At 52.7% G+C, this 21,075-nt stretch overlaps 1 protein-coding gene across 2 annotated transcripts; it reads right to left on the bottom strand.

The window, feature by feature from the left end:
- Positions 1-220: 220 nt before the first annotated feature.
- PLEKHM2 (pleckstrin homology and RUN domain containing M2) lies at positions 221-19,214 on the bottom strand. 2 transcript variants are annotated; one of them, XM_031613510.2, is made up of 20 exons: positions 19,062-19,214; positions 12,209-12,315; positions 11,929-12,038; positions 10,935-11,034; positions 10,323-10,410; positions 9,730-9,916; positions 7,923-7,982; positions 6,074-6,308; positions 4,525-5,319; positions 4,172-4,241; positions 3,984-4,074; positions 3,590-3,654; positions 3,174-3,262; positions 2,919-3,051; positions 2,642-2,832; positions 2,311-2,376; positions 2,011-2,170; positions 1,629-1,808; positions 1,437-1,553; positions 221-1,272 (listed from the first exon to the last, which is right to left on the bottom strand). In XM_031613510.2, the coding sequence occupies exons 1-20, from the start codon at positions 19,119-19,121 to the stop codon at positions 1,135-1,137; spliced, it is 3,042 nt and encodes a 1,013-aa protein (XP_031469370.1). In that variant the 5' UTR covers positions 19,122-19,214; the 3' UTR covers positions 221-1,134. The 2 variants fall into 2 exon arrangements, with proteins under 2 accessions (XP_031469370.1, XP_031469371.1); XM_031613511.2 differs by lacking the exon at positions 7,923-7,982.
- Positions 19,215-21,075: the final 1,861 nt, after the last annotated feature.

The raw sequence follows: 21,075 nt of genomic DNA on the forward strand, positions 1-21,075 counted from the left end.
GACCCCGATTTGGGGGCGGGATGCGGAGCAAAGGTCAACGGCGCGTCCCTCCCCGCGTCCCGTCCAGCGGCGATGCGCCCTGCCGCAACGGGACGCGGCGCCAGTGCGGGTACAGCAGAGGGACGTTGGGGGGAGCGAGGGGTGCACCGAGCCGAGCCCGGCAAAGCCCAAAACCAGCAGCAAGGGAACCCCAGCCCTGTGCGCACTGCAGGGCCGGAGCTGAGTTACCAATGAATATTTATTTGGGGAGGAGGGGAAAGGAAGCAGATGTATATATATATACATTCAGTCACATACATTTCCTCCCAGAAAAAAGGCCCCGCAGATGTATATTACATGAGATCTCCGTAGTACCGTTTAAAAGCTCAGACTGTGCCCCGCAGGGTGTGTGGCAGAGGGGGGAGCGATGGGGCCGACGTGGGGCTGCTGCCCCCGTCCTCTGGGCACAGTGACGGAGCTGGGCACGGTGGGGCAGCCGCAGCCCTTCAGCCCCTGAGGAACTCTGGACTCCATCTCTCCCTGCCGGGGTTCGTCCTATCACACATCCAAGCCCAGAGCTCCTGCTGCCTCCTAAAACCAGACCACTCACGGCCAGGATATTCAAGGCCAAACTTTTGGCCACGTTCCCTCTTCTTTCCCCATCGTTCCCTGCTCAGCACCTCCAGCCTCAGCCCTGGCGCCAGCTCGGTGTGCGGTTTGGCCATGTCTGGATGCGTTGCCCGTGGTGAGATTCTCTGTGCCCAGAGGGGGCTCAGAAGGAGCAGTGCCATACACAGTGATTGCATCAGCAAGGAGAAAACATGCACGATGTGATTCAGTGCCCATCTCACCATGGCTGCCACCTGCTCTGTTCTGCACAGAACAAAGCCGTGCTGTGCCTGGTGGATGCCCAGCCCCATCCCACCCCACTCCAACACAGTGGGGCATTCCTCTCAAGGCAACGCGCTCTGCCCCACAGCAGCTGGATGGCGAGGAGGGTGCAGGCTGCACAGCAGGGCAAGGCTGGCTGCGTCCCCAGCATGGCCACGGGGGCAGTGTGATGGCAGAAGAGGTTGGGATGCCGCCGGCCACAGGCGCTGTCCGTGCCCACTCTGAGAGCATCTGGGGTGTCTGTCAGCCGTCCTCCCCTCAGGGCTAACACCAGGGGTCTCGTTCTGCCCGCCCGCGGCACAGGCTGTCGCTGCGCTGCCAGGCGCTGTTGATGAGGCTCTGAGCATCCTCACATTTCTTCTTGACAGCTGCGTCCAGAATGGCCTTGTGCAGGAGGTCGACCTGCAATGCGTGAAGCAGTCAGGCAGGGTGGCACCACAGCTCCTTCTCCCACCCCATCCCACACCCCATGGATGTACGGGCACGGAGCTTTGGGGCTGCATGCCCCCTGCAGAAAGGAGGGCTTGCCTTGCCTACAGGCATGGAAATGTTTGTGCAGAGCTCACCTGGTATTTGTTTCTCCACGCGGCGTTCAGTGCTGAGAGGAACCTCTCCAGTTCTGTAGTGCAACTGAAATAGAGCACCCAGGGAGGCAGGAACTGCTTGTGGTCCTGAGCAAACTCCTGAACATGAGAGAAAGCGGGTGTTGCTACCACGGCCCTGCCCAACCCCAGGCCACCACAAAGCACCTTGCTCACCAGGATGCAGTACTCCTTGTTGGCCTCTGTGGAGATGGAGGTGATGTCTGTCAGCTCCACCGTGCCCAGCGAGCGGAAGAAGCTGGTCTGGCAGTCCTCATGACAGGTGAAGGCCTTCTCATCTGTCAGCACCAGGCAGCACGGGACACATGGCGTAGGGGCTACACCCTGGGGGATGACCTGCACACAGCGGGTGGGGAAGGGGAGATAGATCCTGGAATGAAGGAGCCCCATCTCCGTGGTGCCACGTGCTTCTGGTGAAGGGAACTGCCCTAAAACATCACTTTCTATCCTGCTCTTTGGGGAACATCATGGAGAGGACCATGGAGGTTGGACCCAAAGGGGCTCAGGAGGGATTTGTTCACCCATGTGTGCAGCTCACCCCTTTGGAGACGGCCTGGCAGAAATACTGCATCCAGTCAGCCATGTCCTCCTCGTTGTCAGCACTCAGCTCCAGGGAGGGCCGGTCTGTCAGGATCACCTGGAAGGAGTGGGGCCGGTCGGTGGTGTTGGAGCGCCGGCATCCCCCGCACTGCTCACCTCTGGGAGAGAGGAGGGAGATCAGGATGGACTGGCAGCACTGTCCCGATGACAACAAGCCCTGCCCCCATCCACCTTCCCTTCCCTGTTCATCACCCTGTCCCATTTTCCCAGCTGGGACTACATCCTACCGGCTGCTTACCCCATGTTGATGGAGAGCAGAGGTGTGACATCTGTGCGGTCAGGGTACTGGTACAGGATCCCATTGCTGCCATTTGGAAAGATGGGAGATGGTCAGTGGAGCCAGCTCAGCTCTGCCAACCAAACACACCCTGGCTTTGGTCACACAGACACTCCTGCCCAGCCCTGTGCACACAGCCCCATGGGGTTGTGCTGCTGCTGCTGGCAGCCACAACAGGGGCTTTATCTCAGCCTCCCAGGTGATGAGATGGGCTCTCCTCACCTCTCCTCATCTCCCAGACAGCTCCTGGGCAGTAAAAGAAAACTGGTCAGGGATTTTCTCCCAGACCCACCTGAGCACCACGAAGCAGGTCTTCCACTGCTCCTTGCCCAGGTATGAGGTGCCCGCCTTGTAGTGCAGAATGCCATCCTTTGTGACTGCATTTTCAGCAGAGGTGTAGCTATTGGGAGAGGGTCCCAGTGCTTCATCCATGGGGTCCTCCCAGTGTACGAGGCCATAGAAACGCACAACCACATCACAGGCCTGTGGGATGGGCAGAGATGTGAACAGGACGGTGTCCAGCGTGATGCTCTGCCACGCGCAGCGATGGCTGCCATGTCTGAACTCACCTCACACTTGGACTCCTGAGCCACAAATTTTGCAAGTGCCAGTTTCTCCATGGTGGCATCTGTGAGGATACTGGGGTACGGAGGCTCCCGGCACCCCTTGATCATGGCTGACTTCAAGGAGACCAGGAAGAACCTGAGAGGGAGACGCAGCTATGGAGGCAGCCCTTTGTCAGCTTCACCTGCCCTGACAGCCAAGGGTCCCTCCACTGACTGGAGGATTTTTGATGACATGAGGGGCTGTCGGTGCCCACTTACTCTGTGAGAGCCACATCTGCAGTGTCGAGCAGGAACTGCTTCCTCCGATTGGTGCACACCAGCGTCACCGTCTGCTGATCCAGCCCAACCTGTGTTACACATGACTGGGTAAGGAAGCAAGACAGAGGACAAAGGGTGGTGGAGCAGGGCTGAACCTGGCATCCTGACCCCAGGGGAGAAGGTCAGCAGGTGCTCTGCTGCCTGTGCAGAGACACAGAAAGCCAAGCACCAACAGAGGTGGCATTTGAGAGCAACACTTCTAACTCTCCATCTCAAAGATTCACAGTTCAAAATGCTCCTCATGAACAAAGAGCCCCACAGAAACATTCCACTGTGCTGCTGCTGCCATCCGTGCAGCCAAAGAGGCGAGGATAACCACCAACCTGCCTCCTGCTCCCTCCCCAGACAGCACTCACCGAAACGTAGTCGAGCTCATTATAGGAAACGGCCTCCTCCACCATGTATGGCTTCTCTGCTGCCCCTGGCACAGAGACAAAGAGCTGCATGAAGGGGGGCAAAGGAACCTGTCACTGCCTGGAGCCAGCAAGAGAAGCCATGTCCCAGGGGCAAGGAGCTACAGGGCACAGGTCCTAGGGCTCCTTATGGGGCATATCAACCTGATCTCACTGCTGCTATTGCCACTGCTTTTAGGAGCACGAAGGAACTGGTAAACATTGATGAGTTATGATGCCCTAATCTGATCAAGCCATGGACCAAGCATCACTTCCCCCAGCTCCCAGACCTCCAAGGGGCTGTTCTTGCTAAACTGAGAGTTGTAGCAGCCCACATGAGCAGGAGCTGTTGAGATACCTTTCCGGATCAGGTACACATAGCAATCTGTCAGCAGGACGTAGACCAGCTGCAGGTTCCCCTCCATGTGCCCAGTGCTCATTCGGATCATCTGTGTGCAAGGAGGAAAGCTCTCAGCCCATGGCCAAAGCAGACAGAGGTGGCTCTTTGCAGACTGATTTGTATGCTGCCCTATGTGACTGTCTTACCCTGAACAACTGTTCCTCATTCTCCCGAAAGACGTGGATCATCAGCAGGAGCAGATGGTTGTTGTCCACCCTGCAAAGACAGACAGAAGAGGCTGAAGGACAGACAAAGATGTGGGGCTGGGTGGGTCCAGTCACCTTTCTGAATGAATGTGTGTGATTAGGGCACCTGCTGGTCCACAAGATCTTGTGAATCCCTGAGCATCACCTTCATCCTGGAAAAGGATGGGCTTTGCCCCACAATTGGGGGACAAGGGAAAAGTATCAGCTTGAGTACCAGCAGCTCTTTACATTTGGAAGACACGTTCTGTGCTCTCACAAACTCTGTATGCTGAGCTGAGCAGACCCAGCCTCACCTGAACTCCGAGGGATGGGTGAGCTCTGAAGGGCTGCCCTGACCTTCCTCCACACCAGAGTCCTCAGCGCTGCTCAAGGAAGGGCTGGGCTGCTCCTTCTTTGGCTCACCGACAGCCTCAGGATTGATGGTTTCCATCTGGGCAGTTTGGGGTTCACCGCTCACTCCTTCAGACTCTTCTACTGCCCCAACTGCTTCTTCTCCCTGTCTGCTTTCTTCTTCTTCTTTAGGAGTCTCAGGGCTACCAGAAACATGTGGCGGTTGGCCAGCCCCTGGAGCGTCATTGTGGCCACCACCTGGTGCAGCAGCATTTGGACTCTCGACGGTAAAGCGGTAGAAGTCCATGGGGGCTGAAATCCCCTCGCTAAAGTCGCCAGAGGACGATCCATCTGGGGTGTCCCCTGGCGTGCCGGTCCGAAAGGACTGCCTGGGCGGCTCCAGGGGCGGCGCGCTCCAGCCGCCAGGGTCCAGCTGCCCGTTCAGCCTGTCCATCACCTTGCTCAGCGGCTGCCCCACGCTCTCCATGGACGTGTCCTTCATTTCGGGGATGCGCAAAGCCAGCTGGCTGAGGGCAGAACGCTCCTGTCCGTCCTCCTGCCCGCCCGGGCTCGGCTCCCCAGCTGGGGCAGTGGTTTCATCGTCCCTCTGTACATCTCCTCTGTCACTCAGCCCATTCACATCGCTGTCTCCGCTGCTCTGATGTGTGCTGGCCTCGGGCACTGCGGGCACAGGTGTGTTCACTGGCTCCTCTGGCTTTGCTTTCTTCTTCTTGCCTGTTTTCTTCTTCTTGGCTAACCTGCAGGGTGAGAGGCTGTCATGAACATCACTTATCTTTGCCTGCCTGGACTTCTGCAATGCAAAGGGAGGGGATTGGGGTCCCACCCTTTCCTGACAACCTTCCTCTAAGATTTTCCCTACAAAAGGAAGCACGGTGCTTCTCTTCCCACTCTGCTGGAGAGCAGGGTGCAACGTGACCCATCTCAGAGTCGTCTCCTCTGCACCTCCCAGGAAAAACAGGTGTGAGAACAAAGCCCAGGCCTGCTGGTCTGGTTTTGAGTGCCTCTGTCCCCAGGTGTGAGCAGTCAGCCTTGCATTCTCTGTCTGGGTTTAAGGACTCCAAGGGAACCCCAAGGCTCTCCTCTGCAAGAAGTCAAACACAGGCCAACAGGTCTGCAGACACATCTCTCTCAGCAGGTTTAGCCACAGCTCACTGACAGACAAGAGGAAGGAAGGAAGATCTGAGACCCAGAACTGCTGCAAACCTGCCACCAGCCGGAGAAAGCTTAAATCACAAGCTTACAGCTTCCTCTGAGCTTCCTGATGCAGAACGCTGGGCAAAGGAATGTATGCCAAGCAGTTCTACAGACCCAAGGGAGCTCTGTTAACACCTACAGAGGATCACTTGGCATGCAGAAGCATAAAACCATTGCCTCCTGATTTTACAAAGGCTGCACAATAGATGCTGGGTTGGAAGGAGTAGTGCACCATCAGCCCCCAGTGACTGCTGACACTGCAGGGCACGTTTCCAGGCCAGGCAGCTCCATCCCCACCTGATGACCTCCAGCTCTGTGCAGCTCTCAGACTGGTCCGTTCCTTCAGGGGTGGCTTCTGCCTTTTCCTGGGAAGCTGTGTGCACTGGGGTGGTCTCAGTGGAGGACAGCACATCTGCTTTCTCCTCGTTGAAGGGGTTGTAGCGCTGCGTTGGGCTTTTTACAGAGGTTTTGCTGCCATTTGCTTCTGAGGCAGTGGAGTGCGGGCAGCTGAGCGTGTCTGTGAGGTCCCCATCTGCAAAGACAAGAAAGGAAATGTAGGATTAACATCAGCCTGGGCACCCTGCAAGGGCTGGGTCAGGTCAGGTCAAGCAAAGCTGCGTGCTGGGGGCTCAGGGCACTGGGTGGTCACCCCACTGCTCACAGAGCACTGGCAGAGCACCGCTGGCCCAGCTTAGCACTGACAGCAGGCTCCTTGCAAGGAGGGACAGAGAGCGTGCAGACCAGCATTGCTCTGTGCTTGGCACTTGCTGCAATTTAGAAAATGCCTAGAAATAACAGCTCAGTCACCCACGAGCCTGCACCTGCATTAGGAAGTAGAGGCAGCATCCCCAGGAAAGAACCAGTGGGTCTTGGGGCTGTGGTGCTCATTACCAAGATGACAGTGGTTAACGAGGCTCAGAAATGCCCAGGGTGGAAATGCCTAGATGGAAACTGATGCACTCATGTGGCATCAGGTTTGCGTGGTCGAGTCACCAGGACTCCTTATCTCTGCTAACAAGTAGTGGGGGCAATGCTCCCATCCAATCCACCTCGAGGTCAGCAGCATTTTACACCAATTGGCTGCACAGTACGGTCAGAAACCTCGTAGCTGGGTCCTATGCTCAGCTAGGAGGGCAGGCACGGAACCAACCCATGAAGCAATGCCCCTTACAGCAACCTGCATGACACACATGGCACTGGGAGTGTGCAGAGGGAACGCAGCATTCACCCAGGCTGGAGGACAGCAGGCTGTGCAGAAGTCACAGCACAACCAGCCCGGCCCATGTTAGTCTGCAGAGGGAAAAGGAGCAGCAGAGAGGGGCTACAGCAGTCATGCTCAGCATTATCCATCCACAAAGACAGGTTAAAGGAAGGTGATTGCGCCCTTCTCCTCCCCAGCACCATTAATTCCCAAGCTAACTACAAGCCTCGTGGTAGGCAGCAAAAGGCCTTCTGGATGACAACCCTGTGAGACTGATTGAGGGGTGGAGGGTTTGAAGAGGAAAATGAAACCTTTAGTGACAGACCCAGGTGCTCAGAAGCACTCATGACCCTGCTTGAGCACAGCACTGGATCTAGGGGAGCTCACTGGCCATTGCCATCGCTGCAGAGAGGAGAAGCCAAAGGCTTCTGCTCCACTCCAGCCTTGTCCAGACTGACTGGAAGTGCTGTGGTAGAGCACTTGTGTGTGTTGGATAAGAAAGAAAATGAGAGGGAGTGTGTTAGAGCCTGAGAGCCATCCACATGGAATTCAAGCTGTCTTCCCAAATAGTCAGGTAGTTCTGGCCAAAACAATTCTGACTGCAACCTCCATCCAGTTTGTAATTATAAAGGACAGAGAGCATTTTCCCCAGGGGTAAAGCAAAGAGATTTCCTGCTCCTGGGACATGCAGAGAATCCACACATGGGCTCTGCATATGGAGGAAGGAGAACAAATTCCTCTGTCTGGCTACGCTAGGAGCTGGGAAATGCTCTGCATGTGATCTTATAGGAGACAAGATATTCTCTCCCCTCTGCCTATACTGAATTCCATCAACATGTGACGTTTGCATGTTAAAGAAGTGAACAGGAGAGCATGCAGCAAGCTTCAGGTGGCAGCAATGCATAGAGAAAAACCAACTGTTGTTAACACATGAGTACGTCCCACCTTCCCAGTCTCTGCTGGGCATGGTCTGCATTGCTGGAAAGACATCTCCAAAATCATAATCTACAAAAATGAGGGATAAAACTCAGGATTAGAAAAACAAGTAGTGGGGAGGGAAGGGAACAGGGGACAGTGTGAAGGGGGTTTAGGGATAAGAAGGGTGAGAAACAAAACAATCTTCCACTGATATCTGAAATACATAACAGAATAGTTAGGGAACATGGATGCAAATGGAAATCAGCTTCCCTAACAGTTGTTACTGATGGATATTTGCATTGCAGGAACTACAATGCAAAGGGATGAAGGCCTCAGTATGTGAGCTGCTGGAAAGCGATAAATAAATAAATAAATAAATAAAATAATGGTGGGAATCATAGCAGGCTTGTGTACCTAACCAGGAATCCCCTTTGGGAAATTATTTAAGTGCTCTGTGCCTCAATTTCCCCACCTCACACTTATCTCTCACAGACACAGTGATGTTTGACTCATTAATGTTTGCAAAGCTAAGGGTCTGATTAAAGGGCAAACCTTGTCCTCTGATCCTAAATTCCCCAACTTCACCTGCATTCCCATGGTAGAGATGCTCCCGTTGAATTGTCTGGTAAGGGGACTTGGGGGTCACTTAGGGAAGACTACACACCACAAAGACTCTGCGTGATGCTGCAGGGAAAGGTTCTGCTTTGTACACCCTGGCAAACCAGAACACCTCACTGCTTTGTCTGCGAAAGCAAACCCTTCTGCACCTGGTCAGCACAGAGGAGCCCAAGGCAGCGCTGTGCTTCAAAGCCCTTTGCTAAAATGATGCTAATACCCATCCCTGCACCTTGCATCCAGAGCTGTTCCTCCTCAGTGTCTTTAAGGACTGCAGTCCTTGCACATAAAAGGTAGCTGGCAGACCCCTGTCTCAGACAGAACCATCTGTGGGTGGACTCAGTCCCAAATTCACTGCACCCAGTTAATGATACACACTGCACCTAGAATCCCCTGATCCTACTTTCCTCAAACTGGAACCAAAAAAGGAAGCAGGTTGGTGTGTTTGGATTAGGAACTGCAGCAGAAGAGATGTTCCTCAGGTGAGCATGCTTCCTGCATTGTAAGAGCTGCCTGTTTCAGCCTGGGGCGGGTTAAGGAGGCAGGGAAGACAACACCCAGCATGGCCAAGCCCCTTCTGACACAGACAAGAGGGTGAGTGTAAGGATATGAGTATCACGAGTTATCAGGCTGCTCGAGGTAAGATGCATAAAGAGAAATCATGGCATCTCTGAGACCACCACCTGCATTTCCCTAGGACTGCAGAGATGGAAAGAGACTTAGGAAACTGTTCCCTGCTTCCTCCAGCATACTCAGGTCTCTCAACTGCAAAATAAGCAGTTAGAAAAGGTCCTCTGCAGTCTTGTGTACCTGCTCCAAGCTGGAAGCTGTGTTCAGAAACAGCACAGCCTTCATCCCTTGAGAGATTTCACCAGTTCTTGCAAAAACATCCCCCCCATTATGGAAATTTGGCCTGAGGTAATTGGCATGGAAGGTTCTCTTTTCCCAGACAGAGGCAACGTGGCTGTTTGAAGCTTAAATGCCAGTGCTGCACTGCCCTCTCATTTCCACTGGCCGCACCTCCCAATGAAAGACATGAAGAGGCTCACAGCCTTACTTCTGGGGCTCTTTGGTCTCTTCCAGCCCATCATCTGCTACATCATTTGGTGCCACGTCCAGTTCAGCAGCACAGCTGACGGCAGTATGGGAACACACAGCCCTCAATCTCACCTGTTGCAGAAAACAGGAGGCTGGTGCTTTTTCCTCCCGAACCACCTACCTTCACTGGATGGAGCAATGGCACTGTCATCCCACTCCAGGTTGGTGGAGGTGACAGAGTTGAAGGAGTTGAGAGAGAGACTGTCCGAGCCGTGCATGGAGCTGGGCAGGCGGTCCTCAAAGTCCAGCAGGTACTGAGGTTTGTAGTAATCTGGCATGTAAGGGGCCAGATCCAGGTAAGGAGCGTCCTGCAGGGAAGAAGAAATGGAGTCGCTCAGGCTCTGAGTCACTGCACACAGGTAAAAGCACAGCCAAAATGATAGGACTGCCCTTGAATGTCTTCTGATGTCTATTCCTTCTCCTTTCACAGGAAAGCCAATGGCTTCCTCCCCTTTTCCTGCAACACGGAGGGTCAGCTTTGTGCTTTGTGAGCACCTCCATTTCCCTGCAGGAATGCCAGCACTTCATAGCACATTTGGAAACATGACTTCCCTTTATCCTCAGCTGTCTGGAAGCTGCACATTTTCAACTAAACAAGATGGCTGCCAACAAGGTGCTCTGGCCCAAGCAGTGAGACCTGTGACAGCACCCATCCCACCCCATGTACCCACTGTCCCCAGTTACAACAGGCAGACAACAAACTGTTCCCCTCACCAGATCCAAGTCAAAGCGGATGAACTCCAGCCCGGACACCAGCGTTAAGAACAAGGTCAGATGATCATGGCTGCAAACCAGAGCATTCCTGCAACACGGATAAAACAGAAGAGCTTTAGAGCTGTGGAAAAGAAAAGGAAATAGCCACAAGCACCCTTCTGTTTTCTTAGTTTTGGTGGAGTGTCCCTGAGATGCGCTGTAAACAGCCCCATAGCTGCATGCCTGCTGTTTGCCTCCTGTTTAAGAGCAATGGCAGAGCTCTAAAAGCACATCTTCTTCTACATGCTGCCCCCAAATTGTGCTACGTCCCAATTTCCAGGCATCCACCAGAGCTGGTCCAGAGCTTCTTGGAAGGCATGGAAGAGAATAAAGAGTATGTCTGGGGAATAACAGGAGGAATAAAAGGGAATAAAAGGAGTAAATAGAAGAGATGCTTGCAGGCCCTCTTATAGAACTGTACCTCCACATCTGGGATCCTTGCATCAAACATGCAACTCTTCTGCAGGTGATGAGACCCTGGCCAATTTCTTGCTCACTCACTGGCACTTCTTGTTTCTGACAAGGAGGGATACCAACAAGAGCCCAAAAACCAGAACCAGTTCAGATACTCACTTGACATAGTACTTGTGCAGCAGGCTTAGGTTCTCCTGGAACAGCCTCAAGTAGCTCTCCAAGGAGTTTTCATTGAGGGCAAGGTACAGCCATGCTCGGCCTGAAAGCAAAGCAGCAGAAAGATTTATCTGCAGGGAAACACCTGTAAAGCAAAGCAAGCCTGGAAATAATCACAAGTCAGTTACAATACATCAGATTGTTCATTCACATTCATATAATTTGAAGGAAACGTGTGGCTGTGAGATGAATCTGTGGGAAAAATGCCAGTGGGAGATGAACGGGAAGATTCATGATCTGGAGTAGGAATAAGAATGAGAGACTGTGTGGTAGGCAGTTGAGGAGCAGCCACACAACTGGGTCCCTACTGCATGATCGGGCCCTGCTGGTATTTCCAGTGGGATCAGCAGCCAGGAGAGGCAGAGGGAGAATCACTCTAAATCAGCACAGGTGCAATTGGAGGTATTACAAAAAGGTTGGTGCAGAGAGAGGTGATGGTGGAATCTGTACTCAGCTCCACTCTCACCGGTACAAGGCTTGGGAGACGAAGGATGCTGGGAGAATCAGGCAGAGAGAAGGTCTCTGGGTACCACCCTGTGGCCTTGATGGTCCCAAACATCTGCTACAGACATCTCACAGCTGAGGAGAAGCAACATCAGGCAAACAACAGCTACAGCAAGACACTGCAGGGCAAGAGAGTTGATGCCTCCTGTCTGCCACAAGCCCTTCCTGAGAGCACAGTACAGCAGATTGCTTTGGTTTCGCAGCAAGAGAAGCATGGCTAGAGACAGGCTGCAATATTTCTAGGGCCATAAAGCAGCTCCAACAGGACTGCCACCTCCTGAGGTTGAACAGGGTGAGATGGACGCAGCCCAGCTGGCTCCCCAGGTCCCCAGCCCTCGAACACGTGGCCATTACAGCCTTCCCAAGCTTTCTGCCAGATGTCCCCACCCTGATGTCTGCCCCCAGAGCCAGGGCAGTGTCTGCAAACACTCACTGCGTCCCAGGTTGGTGGCCACATGTTGAAGCACTTCTATCTGCTTGATGGCTTCACGGCGGGTGAAGTGAACAACCAGCACCCAGTAACCCGAGGAAAGATCTTGCAACCTATAAAAGAGGGGTCCAGAGAAAATGTAAGCAAGGGCTTCTTTATCCCCATCCTAATTACCAACTGGATGTTTTTCCCACGCTGAGGAAAGCCCTTGCAGCATGCTGTGTGTGCTTTCACAAGCAAAATGCAGTGAAAAGGAAAACCCAGAGGTAGGTGCAATGCTTACCCATAGAGCAGAGCGTGGTCCAGATGCTCACAGAGCCGCTGCAGGACCTTGTCGTGGTTTCTGATGGCCGGGGTCTCATCTTCACAGGCAGCAAAGTAGCTCTGCAGCTGCAAGGAGAAGAGACAGATGGCTGAACCACCCCACAGAGACAGCCAGAAACACTGGCATGCTCACAGACAGCATTAGGTAGCATCCCAGGAAGAGACAGAGGGCTTCTGCAGGTGAAGACAGAGGCATGTGAAGACAGGACAAAGGCAGCCTGGTTCATCTCGAGCCATCTGTGGGGTGAGGCCACATCACCACCAGGCATTATGTCATCTGGCTGCCACTTTCTCAAAAACCAGGACAGTCATCTCAGTTAACCTGCTCACAGCTGCAAGGCACTGGTAAGGTCAGTTCTGAGGTCCACACTGGTTCTAGAAACCCCAAAACCATCTCACAGCCACATCATGCCTCCACAGCTGACCTAACGGCCCTCTCCTGCCCTTTGAGCTCAGAGCTCTACTCAGGTCCACATCTCACATGCACTTGGCATCCAGGCAGGCACATTACTCACGTAACCTCAGCTGTTCATGCCACGCTTATTTGCTCCGGTTGGTGACAGTTCAGCTGAGAACATCGCCCTTATATACCATGTTTTGGCAACCTGATGCACCTTTGTCAAACCTCACCAGTTACTCAGGCTCCACGTAACTACAGCAATAAAGAACCAGGTTTATATGCTATAAAAACTCGGTGTTGTGCTTGTCAAGTCTGACCTGACCTCAAAAGCCAGGAACTGGTTTCTCCTCTTGAATTACTGCGGATATATCTAGCTTCAGCACCTCCTTGCCTGAAGATCTCTGCATCTCTGTGGAGGAAGGCAGCTCTTAGGTAAGACAGGAGAGCCAGGCGTGTTCCTACACAGACCCAGCCCTTACATGGGAAAGAACTGCTGAGCTGGAAGATTTGCAACCAAATTCCTTCATCTGATTGCACAGTGCAATGCATCCCGTCCCTGTCCCAGTAAGGAGGTGAATCCCCTGGGGAAGGCAACGTGCCATATTGGTTTGCTTACAGAAACTTTCACTGCACCTACGTGAGAGTCGACATGTTCTAGCCCAGCAGCTCGTACTTGTGTTAGAAGGAAGCAGTCTCCAAAGATTTCTGCTATTAATAGGCAGCCCAGGCCCAAGCAGGGACACCAGTGCCCTAAAATCCCACTATTCAAGAGCTACTTCGGGATCCATCTGCAGCCAGTGCTTTAAGTGCATTCCCGCAGCAAGGATGCTCAAGGAAGAAACAAAATTCAGATCTTATCTCCCAGGTGATGGGCAGATGGAGCCATGGGGGATCACACAGGGTTTCACACAATCCTCTTTGATTTGGAGCAGTGGGATCCTCTGGGATGGCAAAGCTTTTGCCATGTGGGCTATGATCCAGGAACCAAAGGCAGAAATTCCTTATCTCACCCATGCTGCTGCCTATGCAGAGAGCTGGGGAACCCTCTGCTGTGGGTTTGGAACATCTGCCCTAGGTTTTTCTACAGGCTACGTGCTTGCAGCTGTGGGGCCTTACATTAGCTGAACACACCAGTGGCTGAAAAGGAGCAGCTCTGTGTGCAGAGAGGTCAGCACAGAGGGAAGTCTCCAGTCTTGTTGTCACAGACCAGAGGAACTCCCCATCAGAGACAGAACCCACGCCTGGGCAGCAAAAGAGATGAGCAAATGGAAGCACTTCCTCTTCTTCTTTCCTTTCTTCCCCAAAATAGCTCCTATCTTTGTTACAGACCTTCCTGCAGTCAGCTCGTGATTTCCAACCCTCTGCAGCTCCCCGGCGCTGCCAGAATGACTGACCAGCTCCCACCATCACAGCTTCATCACAGGTCCCCTGAAAGCCATTAGCAAACCCACAGGGTTATCTCCTCTCAACATCTCTGAATGGTGAGAAGTACCTGGGGATTTCTAGAAGATTTCCTTAGAAAAGCTAAATTTCAGTTCTGATGGTGTCACTCTGTGTTATATTAAGGCTCTGTGCTACCTTCAGCCTCCCCCTTATCCCAGGAGCCAACTCCACCAGCAGCACCCTCGTGACAACACCAGTCTTGCTTCATTTAGCTGAGGGAAAGACATGGCAACATCCACCCCAAGCAGCCCTCACCCACTCTCTTCCCTGTTGGGAAGCAGAGGATGGACTCGTGTGACTGCTGTGTGTGCAGTCACGGGGCTGTGCAGCTTGGCAGTTCCTCCCAAGGTGGATTTGGGCACTGAGTCACAGCTGTGGATGAGCTGTTCCATGCTTTGGTCACAAGGAAGCACATCAAGGAGTTGCTCCTACCTCTACGTGATGCCTAATACACCTCTCTGACCTCTGAATTACCATGCATTTACAGGCAGCCTTTGTTCTTCTGCAGATTGCTACAAAACACAAACAAACCATTTGGAAGCAACCTCTTCCTAATCACTGTGTGGCAAATGGACCTGTTTGGGAAGTGAAGAGCTGAAGCCTGGTGACCACATGTGAAGCATCCACAGAGCAGCTCCCTGACATGCACAGGGAAAAGCAGGAAGGAAACAAACAATGAGGGTAAAAAGTATTAACCAAGCACAACTGCAGCAGCACTCATCTCAAGGCTTTCTGCAGAGATGCTCTTCCCTTCTGCCTCCCAAACCAGGTGAGTACCAGACTGAATGGCTGAAATCTGCCTGGGGTGAAGGACTCGTGCAGCATGCAGTGCCCTGAGACCTCGAGTCTCAACTCAGGGCTATTTATAAACATTCCTGTGGCCAAAATAAGTGCTGTTGGCATCCAGAAAGCATCCCCACCATCTACTGAGAGCGTCTTTCTCAGCTCGGCAGCCCTTTGTGTCACAACCACATCTGACCACTGCGTTTCAACAGCGTGGGGCAGAACCTGGTGCATAAACCTGCTGCGTAAAGCTGTTACAAAAGCTCCTCCCAAGCCCAAGTATTCAAGGATGGCAAGTTAAACACACTCAAAGAAGAGCAGAAGGGTGTTTGTCCAAAGGGAGCAGAGAGCTTCTCTGAATGAAGGGTAATAAAGGGAGAGTTTGTGCTCTTAATCATTGCACCTCGCGCCATTGAGGAGGAGATGATGCTTTTAATTGCTGTTTATCAATAAGAGCTGACTGCAGACAGTGTTTTGGGTTTTTTTGTAGTAATATACCACACCCCATGCTGGCACGCATAAGGATATTCCTCGCACAACTTTACAGCCCACTAATTGGATCAGTTCTCAGTGAGTACGCTGCTCTCCAGGCCCATTTGCAGAGCTTGTGCTGCAAGAAGAGGTGCCAAAAAATGAGCTGGCCAGGCCCTCCCTTCTATCCCTGTTTGGCTCCCAACAAAAGAAGGGACCTTCAGCGTTTTTCGTGCTGAGGAATAGCTTTGAGCTGTAGCAGCCACGCTGTGAAGTCCATTCTCCAAACAGAAGCATTCTTGTGGTGCTTCTTGGAAGGCCCTCCTGCACTCCCACAGCCTGATTGAAATGCAGTCTCCTGACTCTATTCAAGGCTGGCCACAATCCAGCCAAGTCTTCACCTCCTCTCCGTACATCTGGCCCACAGATATTCCACCAGTAGCTTTCCAGCACCAAGTTCATGTCCCTTGTTCTGCTTGGCATTTCTCTGGCAAGACAAAAAACACTGCAAAGAAAAGCCAACATCAGGCAACCCCTTGCATTCTGCCAGCTCAGCTCCGACCCCAAACCACTGTGCTCACTGCATGGGACACTTCAAAACCCACTTTCTCACACACAGCACAAGGACTGGCAAGGGGTTTTCTGCCAGTTGCAAAAAAGCAAAACAAAAAGAATGCCACAAAGCAGCAAACAGATAGCCAAAACATCAAGCAGATTGGTGGAGCCTTCTTTCTGTCTCAATTCCTGTCCTCCCATTGCCTTCCCAATCAGTGCAAAGACAGTTTCTGCTATCTATCAAGGAGGCATCTTTCTCTGAAAGCAGGATTTTGGAGATGTGAACCTCTGCAAGACTCAACACACTTCCAAAACCCATTTCCAGCAGCTGTCCTTCCATCTCACTGCTCAAGGCTGGAGCTCCAGGGAGCACCAAAACCACAAGGCAAATGTCTGACCTTGTCCCAGGCAAGTGATGGCAGCTCAGCTCCAAGGAAAGAGGCAATGGCAAGGGACAGGACAGACAGGTAAGAAGATTGATAAATGAATCGAGGAGCAAAAGTATACTTGCTCAGAGGAGCACAAATTCAATGGCAGATGGATAAAGAGGAGGCCAAACTCCTCTGCAACTTCTATATCACCCATAAAGCTGGGCTGAATTTCAAGGCAGAGATGCTGTTCTGTTGCTGTTTTCACCAGTCAAGAAATACATACATACAACACAACTTAGAACCCTGAAACTGCAGCTCTGTCTGGATCTCTGGGGGCTGCACACATGACCTGACTTGACATTTCTTACAAAAGCTTTCAGATCAGCACCTGCCTCAGTGCCTGGCTTCCCATTCTGGACAGTGCATCCCTTGCTTTCGTTTTGGGACCTTCCCAGTGGAAAACATTGACACTCAGCCCATCAGCAAGTTGAGGGCACTGCCAATTGCACTGGAGCAGCCTTGAGAAAAAACAGCATGTTCATGATGTGCAGAGACCTGAGCCTGAAAGAAACAAAACTGACTCCCACAACAAAGTTGTTTCATGTCTAGAAACACAGAGCTCTGAAGCATTTGCCCAGCTGTGTGCAGTCTGGTAAGGCTGTCACCTCCTGGGACACTTGTCAGCTCTCATTCCCCAAAGGCTTTTCCACCAGGGCTTTTCTTCATCTGAGGTTCATTACTTCTGCAGCAGTGAGCAGGGAATGGGCACGGAGCCGGCTGGCAAGGCTGGAGGGAAGCTGCCAGTGGTGCAGTCTGTCAGATGCAGCCAGCAGAGTCTTTGGGATGGCACACAGCTGCTGAGGAACAGGATCCCTGCGTTAGTTGCAGGCAGACGGAAAGGTCATATGCTCAGCACAACAGAAAAACAGATTTCATAGGAGAGAAAAACAAGTCCAGTTGGTAAACACAGCACAACAACTGAGCACAGCGGGTTTGTGCCCTGCAATGGTGCTGTTCTCCCTGAGAGCTGCTGCTTACTCACACTGCAAGCATTCAGTGCTTTGAATCTCTCCACACAGACCAAGTTTTCTGGCACAAAGTTACTTGGATTACTCTTCTTGGACGGGGACATCAGAAAGCTGAATCACTGAGCGGCCACATCACGCTCAGAGAACTTGTGAAACTGGAGGCTGACCGCCTCAGAGACAGCTCCTGTTGCTCTCTATACAAAAGCCATTGCCTCATCCACCTTTTGTGACCATTCCTTTTGTGTTTTAGCAAAGGATGCTCTGCTTCAGCACCTCTCCAGGATGGGTGGACCAAACTACCCCAAGTCTACCTTCCGAGGATGCTGCAAAGCAGAGCTGGGGCACAATGGGGGACAGAGCTGAAAACCAAGCTGGGAGATGGGCAGAAAGCACAGCATTAACTCACTGCTACTGCTGCTCAAATGGGGATAGAGGAAACTCTTCCTCAAGTCTGAAGCTGAGAAAAGAAAGCCTATTACACCTGGGCAAAAAGAGAGGCACACACATTATCACAAACCCACCCAAGCCCTCTGCTCTACAAATCAAACCTGCACCAACAGGGAAAGTAAGGAGCGACCAGCCTACGCAGCCAGAAAGCTTTTGAAATCAGAGGTGATACCTGGAGAACTCCCCACACCTCGTGACACAACCTGCTGCAGGCAGGGAGCAGAGAACGAATGAGATGAGATCTCAGCGTGTGGGAAGGGTGTAGCTGCTCCTCTCACCTACTGACTGGCTGTTCCCACTAACACAGAGAGAAGAAAAGCACCAGAGACTCAAGGGCAGAAGTCAAACAGCAAAGCACTGAGATGAATGATCAGCTCCACTGCTGAAGGAGAGCAAACTCCCTGAGGAAGCAGAATTGCAACCCAGTGATAGAACACAGGGGTGTGCCAGTGCTGGACTTCTGCCACGTGGCTGAGCTGGGTTTCAGTGGGACAGTATTAACAAACCTATCAGCCTGAAGTCTCCTACACCTGCCTGAGCTTTCACACTCTGAACTGAGCAGGAAAGCAAAGGGGTAGGACTGCAAAATCCCCAAATCCCTCTGTTCTGCTGGACCAAGACAGGAGAGCTGGCAGAGATCAGTGCAGGTCAAGCCATAGCAAAGCTGTAGCTGAGGAGCCCTCAAGTCTGACAATTATCAGAACAGTCACCAGGTTGATTTTATAGCATCTCCAAACGAGGATCCCCAGGGATTTTCTGCATGTAAATAAATCCTGTGTGGGAACTGATATATCCTTATGCCAAGGTCAGACATGTGGAGCATCACAACACAGCTGGGAGCCAGATGAACATCCACTCATTTCCAGGTAGATACAAGATTATCCTTTGTTTTTAGAGGACAGACAAACGAGAGCAGAGGACAGGCTCACAGATGGAGGAAAGAGGACAGGAATTTGCACATTCAGGAGTGCTGTCAAGCTTCCACGTCCTTAATAATGCTGGAAATTCACTTGTCTTACAGCAAGTCTTCATGGATGAATCTGTATCAGGACACACACAGAGCAAACCCAGCAACTGGGGAAACATCGGCAAGCCCAGAAAACCCCCCTTCCCCAAAACTTGTGGGAACACTGAAACCGGGTCGCCTTCCCAAATGCAACCCGAGCCGCCATCAGCGCCCGGCCGGACCGCGAGCTCCGAAGTCCCGCACGCCTCTTCTGACCGCACGCAGAAAAGGCAAAGCCCGGCACGGCAGCGCGGCCCCGCCGCAGCCCAAACGCGGAGCGCCGCGGATCCCGTCCCGTCCGCGCCCACCTTCTTCACGGACAGCGAGATGTTCTCCAGGATGCGGTCCTTCACCTCGGCCGGCTCCATCACTCCCGGCCCGGCCGCCCTCCGCCGCCTGGTCCGCCCGGCGGAGCCCGAGTGCCGCGCCGCCCCCCGGGCCCGCTCCCCGCCCCGCCGCCCCCCGCCGGCCGGCTCCGTGCTGCCGGCTGCCCGGCCCGGCCCCGGCCCGGCCCGCAGGCTGCGGGGTTTGGGCCGCCGCCGCTCAGCGCGCCATGGCCGCGCCCGGGCCCTGCCGGCGGGCGGGAGGGAGCGGAGCCGGGCAGCGCTCGTGACAGCGCCGCGCTCCGCAGGAACTGAGCTCAGCAGGAAGGGGACGGGCTGTGCGCGGCTCGGACCGCCCAGCACCGCCCCGCGGCACGGAGCGGCTGCGGGACGCCGCTGGGGAGCGGGGGGCGCGTCGGCGGGGTCCGCGCATCGCCTTCGTTCCGCGGCCTTTGCTGTAAGTGGGAGTGGAATTCGGTGCTTGGCTGTTTCTGGGCTCGGGTTGTTCAGAACCGCTTGTACGACCGTACTGCCGCAGCTCCTGGTGAACGGCTTCCCAAGATGCGGCTCTGGGATCCAGCGGTCTTGAAAACAGGGTTATTTGGGATACGGAATTTAGAGTTCCAGCGCTGGAAGAACTGGCAGGGAAGATCCACCAATCCCTTATTGCTTATAGACACTGCGAGGTTCCTGCTTTGTGAGCTGATGAGCAAAAAGAAAAAACATACGCTAAATCTGCTGGTATAAAGAAATAAGAGCGATTTTCAGAATGGCGCGGCACAGATACACCAAGTAACGGCTGAGGTGCTCCGGTCAGCGCCGCACGTCGGGCACAGCACCCGCACGGTGCTGCAGCAGAGCGGTGCTGCCATCTGCGGACAGCCAGAATTACAGCCCCTCCTAGGCAGGACGTGGGCAAAAAGCTGCTCAGCATTACGTCAATTCCCAGTGGTTGAAGTTTCTACTAGAGGGCACGCTTCTTTAAAGTGAGTTTGACCACTAGTGTGCTAGCTTGGTGGTAATGTATCTGCAAACCCCCTAGAAAAAATGCATAGACTGCCAAAAACTTCCAAACACAGCTATCTCCACTACCTCGGACCAGTGCTGGTAAGGAGGCAGCAGCAACACCACCACGAGAAGCTCACTGTCACAACAGGGAAAATGAAGGCGAAGCCATCAAGTCTGTTTCTGGTTCTTCCAAAAGGGAGGCGTTGTTCTGCCACAGGCCTATGGAGCAAAATAAAGCCACTGCGAGACCACAATGCTGAAGGATAGCAGGTCACACAGGTGAGGATGAAAAAGTCCACCTTTATTAAAAAGATTAAATGTTGAGAAAGTTCAGCTGGAAGCTCCTTACAGATGCTGAGCAGGACGTGGCACAGAAAACTGCATCAAAGGAAATTCTGCTTATTGATGGAAACACTAACACCTGTCTGAAGTCTGCTGTTAATATGAGGTGACCACTGCTACTGAACTTCTTATCCAATGATGTGGAAGGACATGATTATGCAACTCATAAGGAGACTCAGCAAACATGAAATAATAGGTATGAGCTTTCATGTCCTTACACTATAACCACTGCAGATAAAGACCCCATCCTCCCCAGAGAATTCTCTAATACATGTGCAAAAACAGAATGATCTAAAATAATTGAACGCAGTAGAACATTCAGTCATTTCATTGAGTAAGAAAGGCCAGGAGGTGCTTTAGGACACATGAATCAGTAAACCTACCAATGCAGACTCATCACACAGCAACACAGCTCAGGAGAGATCTGTAAGAAGCTTAAGAAATGTATATTCAGGTAAAGACACAGGGGACAGGAAGGAGAGGGACAGGGAAAGACTCAGCATCCTCATCACAAAACAAACCAAGGGAGCCTCTCTTACCACTCAGTGTCAGCTCGGAGGTGATTTTGGTCTGCTTGCACTGGTTCAGTTAACCTTTAGGTTAGTTCATACCTAAAATGCTTTCTAATGCTAACATGCTTTTGGAAAGC

Source organism: Phasianus colchicus, chromosome 22 (assembly GCF_987193195.1).
Source record: "Phasianus colchicus chromosome 22, bPhaCol1.hap1.1, whole genome shotgun sequence".
Lineage (NCBI taxonomy): Eukaryota > Metazoa > Chordata > Aves > Galliformes > Phasianidae > Phasianus > Phasianus colchicus.